Below are 19803 nucleotides of genomic sequence, written 5' to 3' on the forward strand. Positions count from 1 at the left end.
TGTAGTGTGAGAGATGGTGACCTATTTGTTTGTTGTTGTTCAATCTACAAATTAAAATAAAAACAAACCATACAAATGGCCCGGCGGTAAAAATATCTTCCGTTTAATGGCTTCCGTGGTGCAATGGTATGCGCGGTGGATTTACGAGACGAAGGTCCTGGGCGGTGGGAGGCTTTCGGCCGTGGCTAGTTACCACCGTACCGACAAAGCTATATTGCCAACCGATTTAGCGTTCCGGTGCGATGTCGTGATAACCAAAAGGGGTGTTGATTTTCATCCTCCTCCTAACAAGTAAGGGCTAGCTTGTAAAGAATAAAAAAAATCCACTGTCCCAGGAATAATTTAATTAAAACACTGATATCTGCACTATGGTATGAGTGTATAACTTCTAAGGACTATTTGAATACCGTGGCAGCTTTACCTCATTGGCTAGTACAGTTACGCAAGCAACCAATAAGCTATCGACGATAAACAGAAACTTAAACCGCGTATAAGATTGTGAAAGAAATAGAATACGACTTTAAAAACTAGGAAGAACTGACATGTAAAGGCTTATTGCTGTAAAATTATCATGGCTTATTACTGCAGCAAACAAAATCTAATCATAGAGAGCAGGATAGTGAAATACGAGTATCTCCCTACTCTTAATAGAATCTTTCGATACTAAACTGAAAAATATGTATTACAGTTCAATATTTAAAATACATTTTATTTTCGACTTAAAAGTAAATATAAAGAAAAATCAAACATAATTATATTAATATATACTTTTGAGTTATTTTACTTAATTAATAATATTATTAAACATAAGCGATTCAAACCTCTCTTTTTAATAGCTACGTGTATCTAACTATTTTACTATTAAAAAATTATTATACCTATTAAAAAAAATATTTTTTAAGTATTTCGTAACAGGTTCAGGATAGGAATCCGTCCAGTCACACGAATAGGTTCAATTTTAATTGACATCCAATGCAAAATATTTTAATTTTATATACTTAATTAATCTGTAACTTTCATTCAAACCTCTGAAAGGGAGACATTCACTGGCGGATTTGAAAACTTGCCGTCAGTAGGCTATTGAATTTTTGCACTACTGAACTCTGAAATTCGATAAGTATCTTACTTAACAATGCCTTAAATTGTGTCAATAAAATTGCTATTTTTAATATTTTAGTATAGGACTCTACAGGACGCACATGACTAAAATATTAAAATTATCGATACATTTTCTTTACTTAGCCTACTGATAAATCCACTGGAGACATTAAAACAGGCAGAGAATTATGTACACCAGCTCCTACACTATTTACATTACCTGTAGTAAGTAGCTTAGCCACACGAAGATATCGATTCACTTGAACGCAGCCCAAGGCTACATCGCTTGCTATCAAGGCTGAGGCGGACTAATGTAGACGATTACTTTTCATTTGCCTACCTTACAGAAAACGCTTTTAAGTACAGTTTCTACGTAAATTGAATTCGTAATAAACTTATTTTCGTTTATTTTGGTCCCTTTCTATAATGCTGTTTGACTAAACATTAAAACATTGGGCTCACTGCTGAGCACGACTCTTCTTTCAGAATGAGAGGGATCAGGCAATAGTCGCTGGCGAAATGGCGGATTGACTGACTTCACACACGTATATAATAAGAAAATTCGCAGGTTTGCAGGTTTCCTTACAGTTTGAGATACGTAATAATTAATTTCTGAAAATGCACATAACTGAAAAGTTTACGTGTATTCCCCATACCGGATTCGAACCTACACCCTCCGGAATCGGAGGCAGAGGTCATATAAAATACAACATAATAAAATACAAACACTTTTGAAAGGTCAAGATTATGTCATAAATTAATTTAATCTAATGGTGGTAATAATAGTCGAAAACTTAAAACTAAAGTTACGAGGGTTCCAAACGCGCCTTGGTCCGAGAAGAGCCCACAACAAACTCAGCCAAGGTTTTTTTTTTGTTTACCACCATTTTACAAACTTATTTAAAACTAAGCAAACAGTCGTCAGTTTAACACCAAGCTTTTTTTATCATTAATATAATCATTAACACTATAATAAGTCTTGCCCAAAAGTTTGCGTTTAATAAAAAAATGTACCAACCTACCTCACAAGTATGCAGTTAAAAAAAAACTCTATCCTAAATTTATCCGTAGTTTTTGCGAAATTCGCAAACTCGCGGGAAAACAGAATTTCCGTTTTTCAGTTGGTTATAAATAGATTTAATGTGTTCCGCTTTTAATTTGTCAAGTGAAAAGTCCAATACCCTACTTACTTACACGCCCCGCCATGTTTTGCGACGGAAGCTAAAAAAAGAAAATCTGCATGACGCATCAGTTTCCGTAATGAAAGTCTTTTTTGGAGCGCGCCTTTGTCATTTTACCCACTTTTCTTTTGCTTTCAAAGAGGCTGTTTGTGTGCCTTTCAATTATGCTTCACCGCTCACTTCCATGTGTAGTAAAATTGTGTGCTAGAAACCAACATGCGCTATTTGTTAATGAAAGCACGCAAAACGGAGGTCCTGGGTTCGATCCCCAGCTGGGCAGGTTAAGATTTTCTTAATTGGTGCAGGTCTGGCTGGTGGGAGGCTTCAGCCGTGGCTAGTTACCACCCTACCGACAAAGACGTACCGCCAAGCGATTTAGCGTTCCGGTACGATGTCGTGAGAAACCGAAAGGAGTGTGGATTTTCATCCTCCTTCTAACAAGTTAACCCGCTTCCATCTTAGACTGCATCATCACTTACCATTAGGTGAGATTGTAGTCAAGGGCTAACTTGTAAAAAATAAAAAAAAAGGTCCCTTGTCTTTACTGTAATAGCAGTAAGTCACCGTCTCACCACTACACTGTTATAGACTATAATGGATAGCAGCACACGTCCGCCTCATCTCGATGCCAGATACAGACTGGCCGCATGGTGCATTCTCCCACTACCGGTGTATATATACACAAACACTACAACCACCATCATCATAATCAACCCATATTCGACTCGCTGCTGAGCACGAGGCTCCTCTCAGAATAAAAGTGATTAGGCCAATAGTCCCCCACACTGGCCCAATGCGGATTGGCAGACTTCACACACCTAGAGAATTAAGAAAATTCTCAGGTATGCAGGTTTCCCCACGATGTATTTCTTTCAACGTTTATATCACGTGATATTTATTTTCTTAAAATGTACATTACTAAAAAGTTGGAGGTACAATTCCTGGAACGGATTCGAACCTACGCCCTCCAGAATCGGAGGTGCAGTCATATCCACACCAAAAATAAAAGAAATAGACGGTTCAGAAGTTGTTTGTTTATAAAATAGAAGATCGAAGTCAGAGCCGATTTTTGTACAATAGAAAAATAAGATTTAATAACAAAATTTAAATTTTTGAAAAACGAGTTTCATGAAATTATTTACACTCTCAAGTCATCAATATTCTCTTTCATTGCGCTTTCATTTGAGACTCTCCCGTGTCAGCTCCTGTTTCAAACGGTGAACGAAAAAACATCGTGAGGAAACCTGCATACTCGTACCCGAGAATTTTTTTAATTCTCTGCGTGTGTGAAGTCTACCAATCCGCAATGGGCCAACGTGGGGGACTATTGGCCTAACCCCTCTCATTCTGAGAGGAGACTCGAGCTTAGCAGTGAATATGATGATGATAAAATAAAAAAAAAATAAGCAAATGAGAATCATAAACCCTAAAAATCAAGCCACTAACCCAATCCCATTTAAAAATAATTATATTATTCCTGACTGGTCTCACTCACTGGAGCTATCCCTAAGCTAAGCAATATTAATTATAGTAACTCAGACGAACATTCTATTGAATTGTGTTACCTAATTATAATTTAATCATTGTGATTGTAACAAATAACGATCGTGATTAAGTAAATACGCCCCCGTGAAAAGTAAATCCGATATGATTATGTCCTAATAATGAGATATCAAATATCGCAATCATAATCACAGTAAAAACAAGTTTAATTAACTCGGATCATTGTTTATGATTAAAATAAATATTTAATTACTTATTGATCATAAATAGGCGAAATTAATACTTGATATTATAAATGCGCAAGTAAGTCTGTCTGTCTGTTACTTTTTCACGGCTAAACCACTGAAACGATTTAAATGAAATTTGGTATCGAGATAAAGTGAACCTTGGAGCGGAACATAGGATTAAAAAAAACAAATTTTACGCGAAAATTGCTGGCGTCCGCTAGTAGTATATCTAAATTAAAATTTTAAAGAAGTTTGTAGGATTTAGGGATAATCTTTCGGTTTGCTAAAATTAAATAAGTAAGTTGCAACTTTTCAGTTGTGTGCATTTTTAGAAATTAAATATCACTTGTCTTAAATGGTAAAGGAATAATATACTGAGGAAACCTGCGCATACCTGAGATTTTTCTTAATTCTCTACGCGTGTGAAGTCTGCCAATCCGCTTGGTTGACGTTGTCGCATGGGTTCGTCGGCTTTTCGCGGATAATAGCAAAATAAGTAAATTATTCATGCAATAAATGAATTTTGAATTTGAATTTAGAATTTTATAGCGGATGAAGTCGCGGGCGTCCGCTAGTGTAATTAAATTTGAATTTGGAACTGCGATTCGGTATTGGAAACTGGAGTTTCTAAATAAACGGAGCGTTCAAAACTATTTTAGTAGTCATGTTTTACGCCCACGTGATATATTGCTTTTCGGAAAACTTTTCTTGTTACATAAAAGTTTCTGAAACTGTTATTAATTTGTATTATCAAAGTGAGTTCAATATACATAACAGTCTAAATGTGGTTTCTGAAAATGAAAACGTAATGTATGACTATTAATTTAATACTAACGGACGCCCGCGACTTCGTCCGCGTGGAAATCAATGTAAACTTTCAAGCCCTATTTCACTACTTTAAGGCTTGAATTTTAAAAATCTTTGAATAACATTATATTTCGTATTTTTTTAAAGGTTTATGAACAAGTTTTTAAAACTGTAACTCTAAAAATGAAGGACTTTCCATACGAACTCTCAACCCCTATTTTACCATTTTTTTTTATTCTTTACAAGATAGCCCTTGACTACAATCTCACCTGATGGTAAGTAATGATGCAGTCTAAGATGGAAGCGGGCTAACTTGTTAGGAGGTGGATGAAAATCCACACCACTTTCGGTGTATTTTCGTAATAAAAAGTATCCCATAACTTTTTCCGTATTATGGTCTTAAACCGTGCCAAGTTTCATTTGAATTCAGTCTGTAGTTTCAGCGTGATACCCGGCCAAGAAAATCACGGACAGACAGACAGACAGAAAAATCGAAAAAAAAATAGTTATGGCTTCAATATATTAACTTCAATGTACAGAATTTGACCTGTTACAGTTTTATTATAAGTATAGATTTGTTCTATATAATGCTTATCGCTTAATGGCGATCTTTTGCCGGCATTTATGAAATAGGAAGCTATCGGGAAAATATAACTAGTCTACAAATAAATATAATCCAAGTAAGCGTGGAGCATGAATTCTTCTCTGCTTATTGCTTGTTTACTAAGGTCATAATGTCTTCTGCTCAGTTGAGCGAACGAGCGAGCGAGCAATCGCTTGCGCTCATTAAACTCGCTCGAGTATTGCTTTGGATCACTGAGCACGAGTTATACGCAAGCTTTGTACAATTTATAAACTGTGCGTTTTATTTATAAAGACCACGTGTCAGTTATAGTCTCAGAGCCCAATTAAAAACAATATTTACACGTGATTAGTACCTATTTAAAATGAAATATATATTTTTTATTGTTTTATAATATTCATCATCATCATGAACATTCGCAATTTCGGCAATAGGTATTTGCAAGTTAAAGTTGCAGCTTTTACGTCAGTTTCGTCAGTCAGATCCGCGAATAACGAAATATTTAGTCGCGAACATAGGAATTGGGACGCAATTTTTTAATCCGCGAACAGTGATTACGTGAATAAAGGAAGCGTGAATAAGGAGCTTTTACTTCAATAAAAACATTATTACAATATCTTTTCCGAGCATCCACTAAGAAACTATTTATTGAAACTAAAATTATGAATATACATCAACTTTCCATAAATAGCATGTTTATTAAAAAAATTTTAAACAAGACAATCCACACTAATATAATTTTTACTCGTCGAGCCAGTTTCCTAACTTTAACTGTAAAGAGAACTACTTATAGTAAAAAGACCCCTACCTATGAAGGAGCCAAATTTTGCAATAAAATACCGACACCATTTAAAAATATAAACTCACTCAATCCATTTAAAACTAAACTAGCAGATTACATAATAAGTAATCCACATCAGTGTAAATTATGAATGAACTAATGCGAACTAGGCGAAGTAATTTAAGTTAATTTAAGATAAAATTCATGTTCTCATGTTAGCGGTTAAGCCATTTTATGAGAATAAATAATATCATCTTAAACCTTAAAACTTAAAATTTATAGTTGTGTGTAGTGTAAGGACACATCACACAGGATATATTTATTGGTGTTAAATATTTTAGATGTGTGAGTTTACCTCGACTTAAAAACGACTGACAATTTTGAGTGCAACACAAGTCTATTATAAGGTAATTGATCTGAGATAGGAATAAATAAATACGTTATCTTAAATCCATTTTTTTCGAATTTCTTTGTTAACTACTTTGACGTAATCAAAAAAAAATGCAGTCAACCAAAATGTGGCACGATATTCGCGTTCTCATTCTATGCAGTGACAATGAAAGTTGTGAAAGCTATAGCGGGCTATCTTTCACAACCGAGCGGACGAACGATGAAAGTTTCGGGATGTGGATGAAAGATTAGGCTGTGAATATTCCCGTCGTTCGAACTCTTCACATAACAATGGCTGGTTTCCTTTGTTCGGTCGACGTATTATGAGTGATAATAGAGCAAGAAAATTGGTGGTTTTTCGTAAAACTACTTGTGATAGACAGGTTCGGTTAATTTTCTGTTGGTCTAGCAAAAATTGTGCGTATTTGTGGGAAATATTTGGACGATTTTGAGGATGTTATTTTTGTTTATAATAATAATAAGACATCGTGTTGCTGGACCGGGCACAGTCGAAGGTGTTTTTGGTGGACATCACTATTCCATATGACGAGAACCTTGTGAGAGCTGAGACGGAGAAAAAACGTAAGTATCTTGATCTGGCTCACGAGGTTACCGCCATGTGGCATGTGGAGTCCACTGAAATCATCCCAATCGTAATATCTGCCAATGGTTTGATCCCAGTCAGCCTCGCTCACCATTTAAGGCGGCTGGGGTTCCGTGGCAGTTCGCTCGCAAGCAAGATGCAAAAAGCGGTCTTGCTGGATTCGGCTAGGATAGACCGCCGGTTTCTCCACCTGTCGCCCTGACCCCCGGCCGTTTGGTCTCCCTGCTGGGGTGAATCCTCCGCCCGGTGCATATATGTATTTATTTATATATCATATATTTATGTGTATTATTTTGCGTATCTAAGTAAATTTATGTATTTTCCTTTTGGCCTTGTATATATTTATTTTGTACCGGGCGTGAGAGTTAAATTCATGTGAATAATAATAATAATTTATTTATTCATTAGAAAGCAGGTTTACAAGGATAGCTTATGATATAATTAAGACTCTGATACTTTCTACCAATAATGATTTGGTGTATGAAAAATTTAAATAGACTATGTACCTATACCTAATCCTAATTTATATTCAAACAAAAAAACGAAAGCGTAATAGCTTATACAATGTGACATTTTATGATTGTATGACCAATACAAAACTAATTCAAAATTACTGTGACTGATAAAATAAAATGATAAAGCCAATTTTATACTGTCAAAATCATTAACATAAGTTAAATTTAGTGCAATGTCAAGTATTTATTTAAAATGAAAATCATGTGAACCATTAAATATGTCAGAATAATATTTTTTACTTGGAGCGAGTTTTGACAACCAGCAGACTGATTCACTATCTTTGACGTATGCTAGTTGTCATTTACGAAATTGATATTCTATGTTACAAATGTCATCTGGTGGATATTTTAGGTTGACAATAAAGACCAAAGTAGTGAATAGGCTAACAGAACCCCTATCTCCCGCGTTACCATTCCCGTAGGAATGTGGGAACAAAATATAGCCTAGGTTACTCCCTAATAATGTACCATTTTATTGATGATGAAATATTTTATTCAAATCGGTAATTACAATGCAAACAAAAAATAAAAATCTTTCCTCTTTATATAAATTATAAGCGAAGGGTCCACTAGTCCCCTTCGCTTTGACTTATGTACACTGCTTCGCTACCTTACCCCTAATCTACCCCTACCTTACTTCTGTACCATCTTGATTATGCAACTGTAAATTAAACTCAAATTAAACCAGTTTAAAACTGATATTATTAAGGAATTACAATAATTTGGCCATCGTAACGGTTTACTCATCAAACTGGGCCCAGCGATGTATAAAAATTGGTTGATCTCCTTTAAGGGTTCTAGGCCTCCCTTAAAATCCCTTAAAATAACAAAAAAAACACGTTTTATATTTGGACGACAGTCGAAAACAACAAATTATTCCAATCAAACAAAACGCTACATTCGAAATTCGAAAAATTTCCTTATTTAGTAAAGTTGCGATGTACAAAGGCAGCTTTTAATGCTAATCAGATGAAAACGACAAATTTTATGCACGAGTGTCGTAAAACCTTTCAGGCATAATAAATAGTTATGAAAAATATCCCCTATCAGATACAATATCAATTTGCATAAAATATCGAGTGGATCTCATCTAGAGAGACTCTCTCTAAGCTAGATGCATGCGCTTGAGTACTGTCGACCCATTTTAAGGAGAGCGTGGCAACACACTTACAACGATCTCTGATGAAGATAGTCATTATAATCGAATTTCGTCTACGTAAATATCTTTATCATTGACCAATTTTTTATATTATTTACTATATTTCTTAAAAGGTTGCTTACAAAGAGTGTCATCACTTGAAAATCATCATCTCCTTTCCCTTATCCCACTTATGTGGGGTCGGTAAGATATGTCAATTAATTCGTCTCTATTACTTGTCACCTCATCATCCACTGCTTTGCACACATGTCCTCATTCACATACTCTTGTGTCCTTTCACTTGCGAATTCAACATTTTCCGCAATACATGTCCAAGCATGGCGCCACTTTCAGACTTCCTTTTATATACTCATTCCTTATTTTATCAATTCTTGTCACACCACACATCCATCTCAGTATACGCATTTTGTTCACATGCATTCTTTTGCTATCCGTCCCTGAAAATACTTATTTTCAAACATGGTATCCAGTTACCTCTTAGCTGTACAGCCTTCGCTCTCATCACTGCTGTCACTTCTGTTATCACCTTCGCTGTCACCTCTGCTGTGACTTTCGTTGTCACCTTCACTTTCACCTCTCCTTGCACTCCGCTGTAACCTCTGTTGTCATTTTCGTTGGATCTTTGGCTGTCATCTCTGCTATTACCTTCGGTGTCACCCCTACTTGCACGTCCGCTGTTTCCTCCGTTGGCATTTTAGTAGGATCCTTGGCTGTCACCTCTTCTATTACGTTCGCTGTCACCTCTGCTTGCACCTACGCTGTCATTTTCGTTGGGTCCTTTGCTGTCACCTCTGCCAGTTTAAAATTGTTACCTTCGCTGTCACTTCTGCAGTTACCTACGCTGTTATCTTCGTTATAGCTTTCGCTCATACCGTTGTGCCAGTGTGGCAATCATTTTAAGTTCCTTTAATGAAAAGCAATTCCAACACTTTATTAGTTGTTAATCGGTTCTTCAAACTACGTTCCCTCCCACTTTAGCTTTGTGACTCGTTGAGTTCGTAACTTTTTTTTACGTATCTCCTTTCTATAAAGATACTTCAATGCTTCGCTCTATCCATCGCCCGCTGAATGTATTTGACTTTTTATGAAGCCCGTAGTTGTAATAGCAGACAGCCTTGTTTTATTCGACCACTTCCACTACCATATTACAGTGATATGCAATGCTTCTTCACGCTTACATGGCTTCCGCTATCGCTTGTGCTATAACTGCTGCTACAGTTTCAGCTATCGCCTCCGCTGTAGCCTCCGCTCTTTACGGTGACCACAGCGAAACTTTCCCCTATAGCTCAAAATATTGTAAATGCCTCACGCTTCATAAAAATAGGTCATCAATACTTAACATGCATCTAGCGAGAGAGAGTCACTCAAGAGACCTACATCACGTTGGATATTAATATTGTGCCGATCGAGGAAATTATTCACTTTCATCCTATGTTGCCATCGTTTATCATTTTATAGGGAAGACAAGGGCCAATATGATTTAAAACACAAGCATTTTTAAATCCAGGCTAGCTGAATCGTGGATTCGGCTATTTATTAACCAGCTTCAAAAAGGAGAGTTTTCAAGTTGATCGGTATGTTTTTTTATGTATGTACCCCGATTATGTGTTAAATACATGAAAATACCATTTATAACATGGCATTATTTACGCCTTCAATACATGTATCATGCTACAAAGGGTTTTGTTTTATTTTCAACAAGATTTTGGTTTTAAAGTTAGTTTATATGAGCTTTCGTATTGGTACGCTTTATGTGGTGGTACTTTTTGACAGCCTTCCGAAATTAACGCAATTTAAAAATTAACTAAATCTACGTTAGCATAGATGAAGGAACGGATAAAAGTACTGAAATAATATTTTTAACATATAAATGGAACTGGATTCTAAAATATATAGTAATAAAAAAAAAAAATAAAAAAATAGATAGTAATCCAGTTATTTTGATTTTAATACAAAACTACTTAACCGATTTTCATGAAAATGAAATGGAGCTAATCTGGAAGTATATTCTTTCAAACAAATAAAGAATTTTCAAAATTGGTTAATAAATGACGAAGTTATGAGGTAACAACATACGCGTCGGATATCGTCAAACCTTCTTCTTTTTTTGAAGTCGGTTGATGGTATATATTTAGGGCCACGGAGTCACACTGCCAAAAAAGATAATGCTTCTCTATATTATTTCACCGAGGCTAGTTGCCTCGACTGGTGACAAAAGACCTGGCTCTTTTATTGCACAAAGGATCAGCCTGGCTGTCCAGCGCGGTAACGCAGCCAGTATTCTTGCCACCATTCCACGTGATTTGTATAGTTATTTGGATAAGTTAGCTTAATAAATAAAAAGAAAAAAAAAACGATTGCAATAAATAATATAATTTTAATAATTCCCACAATTACACAACTGTATTAAAATCACGTATTAGCATGAATCTATACTATTATTATAAACCAGAAGAGTTTGTTTGTTTGATTGGACGCGCTAATCTCAGGAACTACTGGTCCGATTTGAAAAATTCTTTCAGTGTTAGATAGCCCATTTATCGAGGAAGGCTATAGGCTATATATTATCCCTGTATTCCTACGGGAACGGGAACCACGCGGGTAAAACCGCGTGGCGTCAGCTAGTTCACTTATACAAACATGGTATTTTTTACAATGTTGGAAATTCATGATGAAAAATGTGTTACGCCGTAACGCAAATAGCGTTTGGAGTTTTTGCGGCAAGCGCATTGTTTCCATACAAAAGGCTTTATTATGGAAGCCTGAAAGGAGTCGGCAACGTATCGTCGTCAAATGTTTAGATACGACAGTTTACTTTGGCCCTTTTTCATCGCCTTGGCCCTTTGTGGCGCGAATGTATGTGGTGTAAAAATACTTTTACTACCCGATAAAACCCCCCCCCCCCCTTCCCCTCAGGGAGTTAGTAACAGTTACATCCCCTTAGAAAGGTTGTTTTGGAAAACCTCTAGTACAGGATGTCCCGTAAATAGTACGAAATACTCTACAGGGAGTTATTATCAAGGCCTACTAAAATAATGCAATATTTATCCGCTAGCCGAAATTTGAAATTTTACGGTTAAAGTCTTGGGTATAATTTAGTGCTAAAAAATTACTTAAGCGTTGATTTTATATTTGGTAATTATTTTTACATACATAAGACGAACTGTACAGGTAGAGTATGCTGTATTATTTTCGAGACAGCCTGTATATCAACTTACTAGATTAGCGAGATTAAAAAAACGAATAAATGAAGTGATCTAAAAGATAAAAAGATTTCTCTTTTTATCTTTTAGATCACTTCATTTATTTATAAATGATTTTAAATAGTTTATCTAATACAAAAATAAAAACACCCTGTGATAAGAAATGTTGTACAAATTTAAACCAATTTGACATGGCTATAGGTATACAGGATCTGACTTCAGAATTCGGCAAAAGATGGCCGACAAAATATAAAGAAACGATTACCACAGTCATTTTCCTGTTAATCGTTGAATATTAAATTTAATAGCTCGAAAATAAGCTCATTAAACTCTGAAAAGGCCGACTCAAAAAGGTTCATAACGACTTAATAGCATCTTTGATTATGAAAGGTTTCCGACCCCTGAGCCGATTTTTCATTAGGCCCTCTTTATTGTTACCGCGAAAACTGTTTAACACACCTGGATAAAGGACTGCGATCAATCAATGTAAACATTTTGTCAACTTTTTATTATGTATGTTCGTCGTTATCAACCCATATACGGCTCACTGCTGAGTTCGAGTCTCCTCTCAGAATGAGAGGGGTTAGGCCAATAGTCCACCACGCTGGCCTAATGCGGATTGGCAGACTTCACACACGCAGAGAATTAAGAAATTCTCTGGTTTGCAGGTTTCCTCACGATGTTTTCCTTCACCGATTGAGACACGTGATATTTATTTTCTTAAAATGCACACAACTGAAGAGTTGGAGGTGCATGCCCCGGACCGGATTCGAACCCACACCCTCCGAAATCGGAGGCAGAGGACATATCCATTGGGCTATCACGGCTTATGTATGTTAATAAATACTAATTTTCATCATCTGTTTTTAATGGCCCAATAAGGGACACACTAAATGTGCTATGTACTAAAGTGGACTAAGGCCTACACCCCTCCCCCCCCTCATTCTCAAAGGACACTCGTGCTCGTCAGTGATCCGAATATGGATTATTAATGATGATGATAATGATGATGATGAGGTCTACCAATTGGGCCTTAAAAAAATATATATAAAAACTATTATCCGGTCAAGACAGATCTGTCTTATATGCGAGATCAACCATACAAATTGCACCATAAGTGAAAACACACAAAGCAGAATTGTATTAAAAAGCCCGTAGTAGACATTGATAAAATCTTGCGCACACAAAACTTTGATTGTACGAAATCTGTTCGGAGGGAAGACAGATTGTGCAAAGCAATCCCCGTTCCATTTGTACAGAGATTTATCTGCTTAGCTGTGAATGATATCAAGATTTTGCTCGCTTGAATTTTACACGATGCATATTTGCGTATTATTTCGCATAATGCTTGTGGCTGTTCTTTATATATTGGATAGAAGCAGGCATATTATATGGTTACTTTGCGAAAGTTCATCATGATTATATAATGATTTATTTATTTTGCTATCATCCGCGAAAAGCCGACGAACCCATGCGACAACGTCACCCAGGTCCGATATATTTTGGGTTACTTGGGATAGGCGGGGAGAGTGACTTGAGTGGAAAAGGGGAGTGTTTGTTAACAGTCAAAGGTACATTTAACCCTACACACAACGTTTACAAGTGCGTGACTTCACTCAAGGTCATTCTCTGCCATTCTAGGGTCTTATTTTGGTTACAGTTTGATTAGTTAATCAAGTTGTCCTGACAAATGTTGTTGTGACCTTTGTTTGACATTAGTTTTCTTATTTTTGTAATCACTTTTGAGTCTGCTAAAATTCGTAAATGTTACTCATAACAAAATATCGAATTATATGGTAGTATCCAGAAAAACATGGCCATAATTCAAAGAGACAGAATAACAACAAGTTAGCGGCGTCGTGTAACGCCGTTAGCGCACGAGAAGGCTTCATTTCGTGAAGGCTCGGGCGGAGTATCGTAAAATATTCAGACGTGACTGCGAGCCGACAGTTATTTAATGGATGCGACGTTACTTCGGACTTGAGACGTTTCCAGCATTTTATATTTATATACGAAAGAGAAAGAAATAGAGCTCGGTGGTACATAGACAGGGGTGTTGGTGGGTCGAATTGGCACGAACACCAACGCCTTGGGGTCAGGAGGAACTTTTTTTTAGCCGGTAGGAGGCACTATCCGGTTCCGTCCATGAGGATTTTTTTCCTCCTGAAAAAAAAAAGCATTTTATATTTTACTAGAACACACGATATTGTCGTATACGAACGTTTATATCAAGAAAAAAAGATCTTTTTTTATTCTTTACAAGTTAGCCCTTGACTACAATCTCACCTGATGGTTATTAATGATGCAATCTTAGATAGAAGCGGGCTAACTTGTAAGGAGGATGAAAATTTACACCCCTTTCGATTTCTACACGACATTGTACCGTATCTGTTCATTTGCGTACATTTGTTCCAAGAAATAGAAATTTTCAAATTAAAAATATTATTTCGTGGGCTTTAAATAGCTTAATTCAAGGATTAAATTTTTAGTAATAAATAATACATTGAAACTACAATACAAATATGGTGGAAGAATACGGGCTACATTTCCACGTTGGGCTGAGCCAAAAATTAACCATCCCTTTTGCCATTAAAGCTTTGCAATAAGTTTTTAATTAGATTATTTTTGTAATATGTATATATGTGTTATATAACCTTAAAATTCAAGTTACTTGGGTTCAAAATACGTAGCCAAGCAAATAACTTACTATTAGCATTCCATTATTGACTTTGTGACATATATTACTATAAAAATATACATATATTCGTGATAGCCCAGTGGATATGACCTCTGTCTCCGATTCCGGAGGGTGTGGGTTCGAATCCGGTCCGGGTCATGCACCTCCAACTTTTCAGTTGTGTGCATTTTAAGAAATTAAATATCACGTGTCTCAATCGGTGAAGGAAAACATCGTAAGGAAACCTGCATACCAGAGAATTATCTTCATTTTCTACGTGTGTGAAGTCTGCCAATCCGCATTGGACCAGGGTGGTGGACTACTGGCCTAACCCCTCTCATTCTGAGAGGAGACTCGAGCTCAACAGTGAGCCGAATATGGGTTGATGACGACGATACATATATTTCGGGTAATAAAATTGTGTATATTTATGTAATATATAATTTAATATAATGATGTAGGTATATGTATATTTTAAATATTATATATAGTTACGAGCTTACGCTCGTAAGTATTTACCACTGTGTTGTACAGCTTATAAATTATAAGATTAATTCTCTATATACGAGTAAATAATAACAGAAAGTTCCACACATCCAACCAAATCACAAACTATTTTCATTTGTGTTATTCGCTAACTTATCCTGTGGATATTTCGTGAATCACACACGCCAATCGATGTTATTTAACTTTATTAACTTGAGTGCCCACAAAGTCTTGACCGCAGTACCGTTACGTAAGGCCCACCTGTGCAATCTATTTAGGGAGAATGAACTCTATTATTGGTGGCAAAAGGTTGAAAATAGCCCGCACTCGAGCGTATTAGCACAGCTGATATCATTTATCATTGTAACGTACGATGGAGAATGGGGAAAATAGGCTTTTCGCCTTTTCAGATGGATTGGGCTTTTTTTGGGCCCGACGAGTGATAACGCTGATTGATTGCGTTCAGGTGGCTTTTGATGCTCCAAAATAGTTGGCCTTTTAATCATCACTGACATTTTTTTTTTATATTACTACGATTCCATACTCTTAGTTCCCGTTCCCATGGGTATACGGAGATAAAATATAGACTATGGCACTTACAAATAGCGAATTTTCAAATTCAAATCAGGATAGAAATCCAGAGAATCCGAACCTAATCCAAAAATCGGATTTAGAGATTGCCCCCTACAACCGCTCGTCTCGCCAGCTCTGTATGGGCGGGCTGGCCCTGCTTACCCTTTATGTATGGAACCCTACATATTATGTCCAGTACTATAGCACTGGATCAAAAAAATAATTGAATTGACGTTGGTGATGATGAGAGAGCCATGATAGGCCTTTGGATATGACCTCTGGCTCCGATTCCTGAGGGTGTAGGGTCGAATCAGGTCTGGGGCATGCACCTTCAATTTTTTCACTTATATGTTAATAAATGGGTTAACAAATGAATGATGAATAATGATATGATGGTGATGATGATAATGATGAAGATGATATTGTTCCAGAGCTCTGCAATGCGGCGACCAAGATACAGGCCTCGTTCCGCGGCCACCAGGCCCGCAAGCAGACTCCTCAGGTGGAGAAGACTCAGGAAGAACAGGATAAGGTAATATTCTTCTTTCTTCTTCAATCCTTCTTCTTTCTTTCTTTCTTTCTTGATGGGCTTATTTACAATGCTGACTGTTTTGGGTAGGTCCCTAAGAGTACCTGCGTTGAATTCATTATCAGCCTAATTTAACGGCCTACTACAGGGCCGGCCCCCTTAGCCAAGTGGCACGTCGATTCTCTTTCTTCGATCGCTAACGCTTCGAAAACTAGAAAAATGTATGGGATGACAGATCTTGATTACGTGACCTGTCGATAGCAAAATTCCCTTACGTCTTTCTAGTTTTCGAAGCGACGATCGACAATTTAGATTTAGAAGACATGCCACTTGGCTAGGGGGGCAGGCCTCCCGCCTTATAGGAGAGGGGAATATAGAGTTTATACCGACAACGCTGCTCCAATGCAGATTGGCGGGTGATAATGTTAAGTTCATAAGTAATCAGTAGATCAGATTAACGTGCTCTTCGTAATCACCAACTTACCTACTCTGGGCTGATATTTGTAACTGAAAAATTCTTCTAAGAAAGAAAAATTCCGTATGCACTTATCTCATCACCAGACCCAGGAGTCGAAACCAAGACCTCGTGATCCGAAACTAAATAGGCTAACCAACGAGATGGTAGAATATTTACAAATAGTCAATCAAAAAATTTGCTAAGCCCATCTAACGATTTATATCGATGCGTAAACCTATATAATTTTGTAATATTAATTCCTTTTCGCAGGAAGATATAGAGAAGATTGACCTGGCAGATCCGGACCTGAACAAGGCCGCTACCAAGATCCAAGCTTCGTTCCGGGGTCACAAAGTCCGCAAAGACACCCCCAACTAAGCTTGCCATGCGTTCTTCTCTTTGCAGGAATGTTCTTTGCATGTATGTCTTGAATATGGAAAATAAAAAACGTGTACAGATTTCTTTTGAATCTTAATTCTATGCCAATGGGGTTATAATCAAAGATTTCATACTATTAGATATGTTACGTGCATACAAAAACACCTTAAAAAGTGATTTACACATTTTATTGTTTACTTACATTATATATTTAAGTTTACATATTATTTTAGACTTTCGGAACACAAATCTCGACATTGTATTTATACTTCAACCTTTCTTGGTGAGTACTGTTTACCAACAAAGAAATTAGAAATGATGGTAGAAAACGCCTGTTTTCATAACTTGTTTATTTTAAATTATGTATGGTTTGTTTTTAAAATTTTATTTAAAATACATTAACCATATCTAATTGTTTAAGCTTATTAATCACATTTATTTTCATTAATTTACGAACAAGTTAATTTCATTATATTAAATACCCTAATTTTTAATCTGTTTGTTAGTAAACAGTACTCATCCATAACGGCTGTAGTATAGGTAATATTTTAAATAAGTTTCGTTGTTTATAATGCGACTATATGAAATTAAGATAATTAGCCACTTTTACCCACCTCAGTTTCGACGCACTACTGACATATCTAATAGTATAAAATCTATGGTTGTGATGCGTTTTGTGACTTCAAATTGTTATGTCATTGTTTGGACAATATGTTGTTACAAATTGCAAGATAATATTAAATAAAATACGATATACCTAAATGACATAATCAATATTACATAAAATATAGAGTATAAATGTAAAGTTTTATTATGACTTATTATAAATTTTCATTTCTATCTCCACTGCCATTGAATTCAAGACATACACACAAATTGCAAATGCATCGTTCATTAGTAAAGTTAAATAAGTAATCGTTCGAAATATGTCAATCATTTATAATAATAAAGTTTCTGAATAACAAGTAACGACGAACGGAATAGAGTTTGCAATGCGATATTTTGTTCTTAGCATTTTTATCGTATGCCAAAAATCATGTGTGAAATTTCGCATGCGATAAAAATACTAATATAATTCTAATAATAATATAATACGCGTAATTATTATCGCTAACAGTCAGTGTTTCGGGCGGACTTTGCAAATTGTTCAATAGATTCAGGAGACCTGTTACGTAGAATTGTTTACCATCTATATTAAATTAATTGACGTATCGAATGATTACAGACATGTAGAGAAGACGGGAATTAATATTAATAATAATTAATTATATAAATAAAACTATATATATGTAGGTAAACTATATATTATTGTTATTATTCTCTGTCCCATTTTTTCTATAACAAAATTTTGGTCATGATACTTCGTAAAAATATTATAATTAATATTCATTAATATTTGAGTGCTTTAATATTACATTCCGGAAACCAAAGATAGGATTTATTTAAATTAATTAATATTTAATTAAAATTATAATATTATAGTTAAGATTAAATTTTATTTAGTGAAGAGTAGTTTTAGATGAGATAGTTTAATTTTCAATAAAACTCATTAAGGTAGTTTTGTTTCACTAATTTTATGACATTTTACTGTGCGGAAAAATTATTGCAAGCCATTTTTGTAAAACATTGAAATTCAATCGATTTTCTTGTAAATTGCCGGTTAAATTAAGGATTATATTATTATATCAAAATATATAATATTCGCCTACAATATAACTACTTTTTTTATTTCTCCCTTTAACCCAGTCCAAGTTGTTTAATAGTAATTCACTAGATTCTATGTAACAAATGTCATCCGGTGCTTATTGGTGGGTATCACACAGTAGGTAAATGACATTTTGTCAATTGATTTGATATTTATTTTAATAGGTTGATAATAAAGGCCAAAATAGTGAATAGGAATAGGGTTCGGGTGATAATGTTGAATTCGCTAACAACTATCAGATGTTAATGATAATGATCGGTGACTTACGTTCTTCCCAAGGCACGGGCCACTGGCGGTATCACCATCAACTTCTGAACTGAAAATTTCTTAGAAGAAAGAATAGCCCAGAATCAGCCTAACCTAAATCGACTCGTGATCACAAATCACATAAATACCCAGCTCTTCCAGCTTCAGTTTTCCCCACCACCTACAATATGGGTATCTAGAAGTCGCTTGCATAAATAAAATGAAAAAAAACTTCTTTGCCGATGGAATGGTAACTTGCTACTTATGCTTACCACCAGACCTGAGCCAATTTAGGAACTTTAATAGAAATATATATTCCTAACCTAAATATATGGCATATACCTACCTGAATAATTGGAGCATAAGAAATAACGGCAGATCGATCGAAATGACGATGTTATTCGCAAAGTTCTGAATAAATTTCTGGGCTATTTCTTTTACGGCAGCATAATCCTACCCTTCTCAATGTCACTTATCAAAATTAGCATCAGTTTGCGTAGGATGAATTACAATGAGAGGGGAATGTAACCGGTATTTAACCAAACTCCATTTTAGGGTTGAATCTATGAATACCAACTACAATTTTTTAAAGAATTTATAGCATATTTTAAATTATTACTCCCGTTCCATTTAAATTTAGTCTCTTTTCTTTATTTATTTATCCTTTTTTTTAATTTTAACAATGTATTTATATAAAATAT

At 35.6% G+C, this 19803-nt stretch overlaps 1 protein-coding gene across 1 annotated transcript in view; it reads left to right on the plus strand.

The window, feature by feature from the left end:
* The window catches only part of LOC112051057 (obscurin), a 169919-nt gene extending 151052 nt beyond the window's left edge, over positions 1 to 18867 (plus strand). The window contains exons 4-5 of the mRNA XM_024089519.2: positions 16219 to 16319; positions 17044 to 18867. Coding sequence (XP_023945287.2) covers positions 16219 to 16319; positions 17044 to 17151 — 209 coding nt within the window. The 3' untranslated portion in view covers positions 17152 to 18867. The remainder of the gene's footprint in view (positions 1 to 16218; positions 16320 to 17043) is intronic.
* Positions 18868 to 19803: the final 936 nt, after the last annotated feature.

Source organism: Bicyclus anynana, chromosome 18 (genome assembly GCF_947172395.1).
Source record: "Bicyclus anynana chromosome 18, ilBicAnyn1.1, whole genome shotgun sequence".
NCBI lineage: Eukaryota > Metazoa > Arthropoda > Insecta > Lepidoptera > Nymphalidae > Bicyclus > Bicyclus anynana.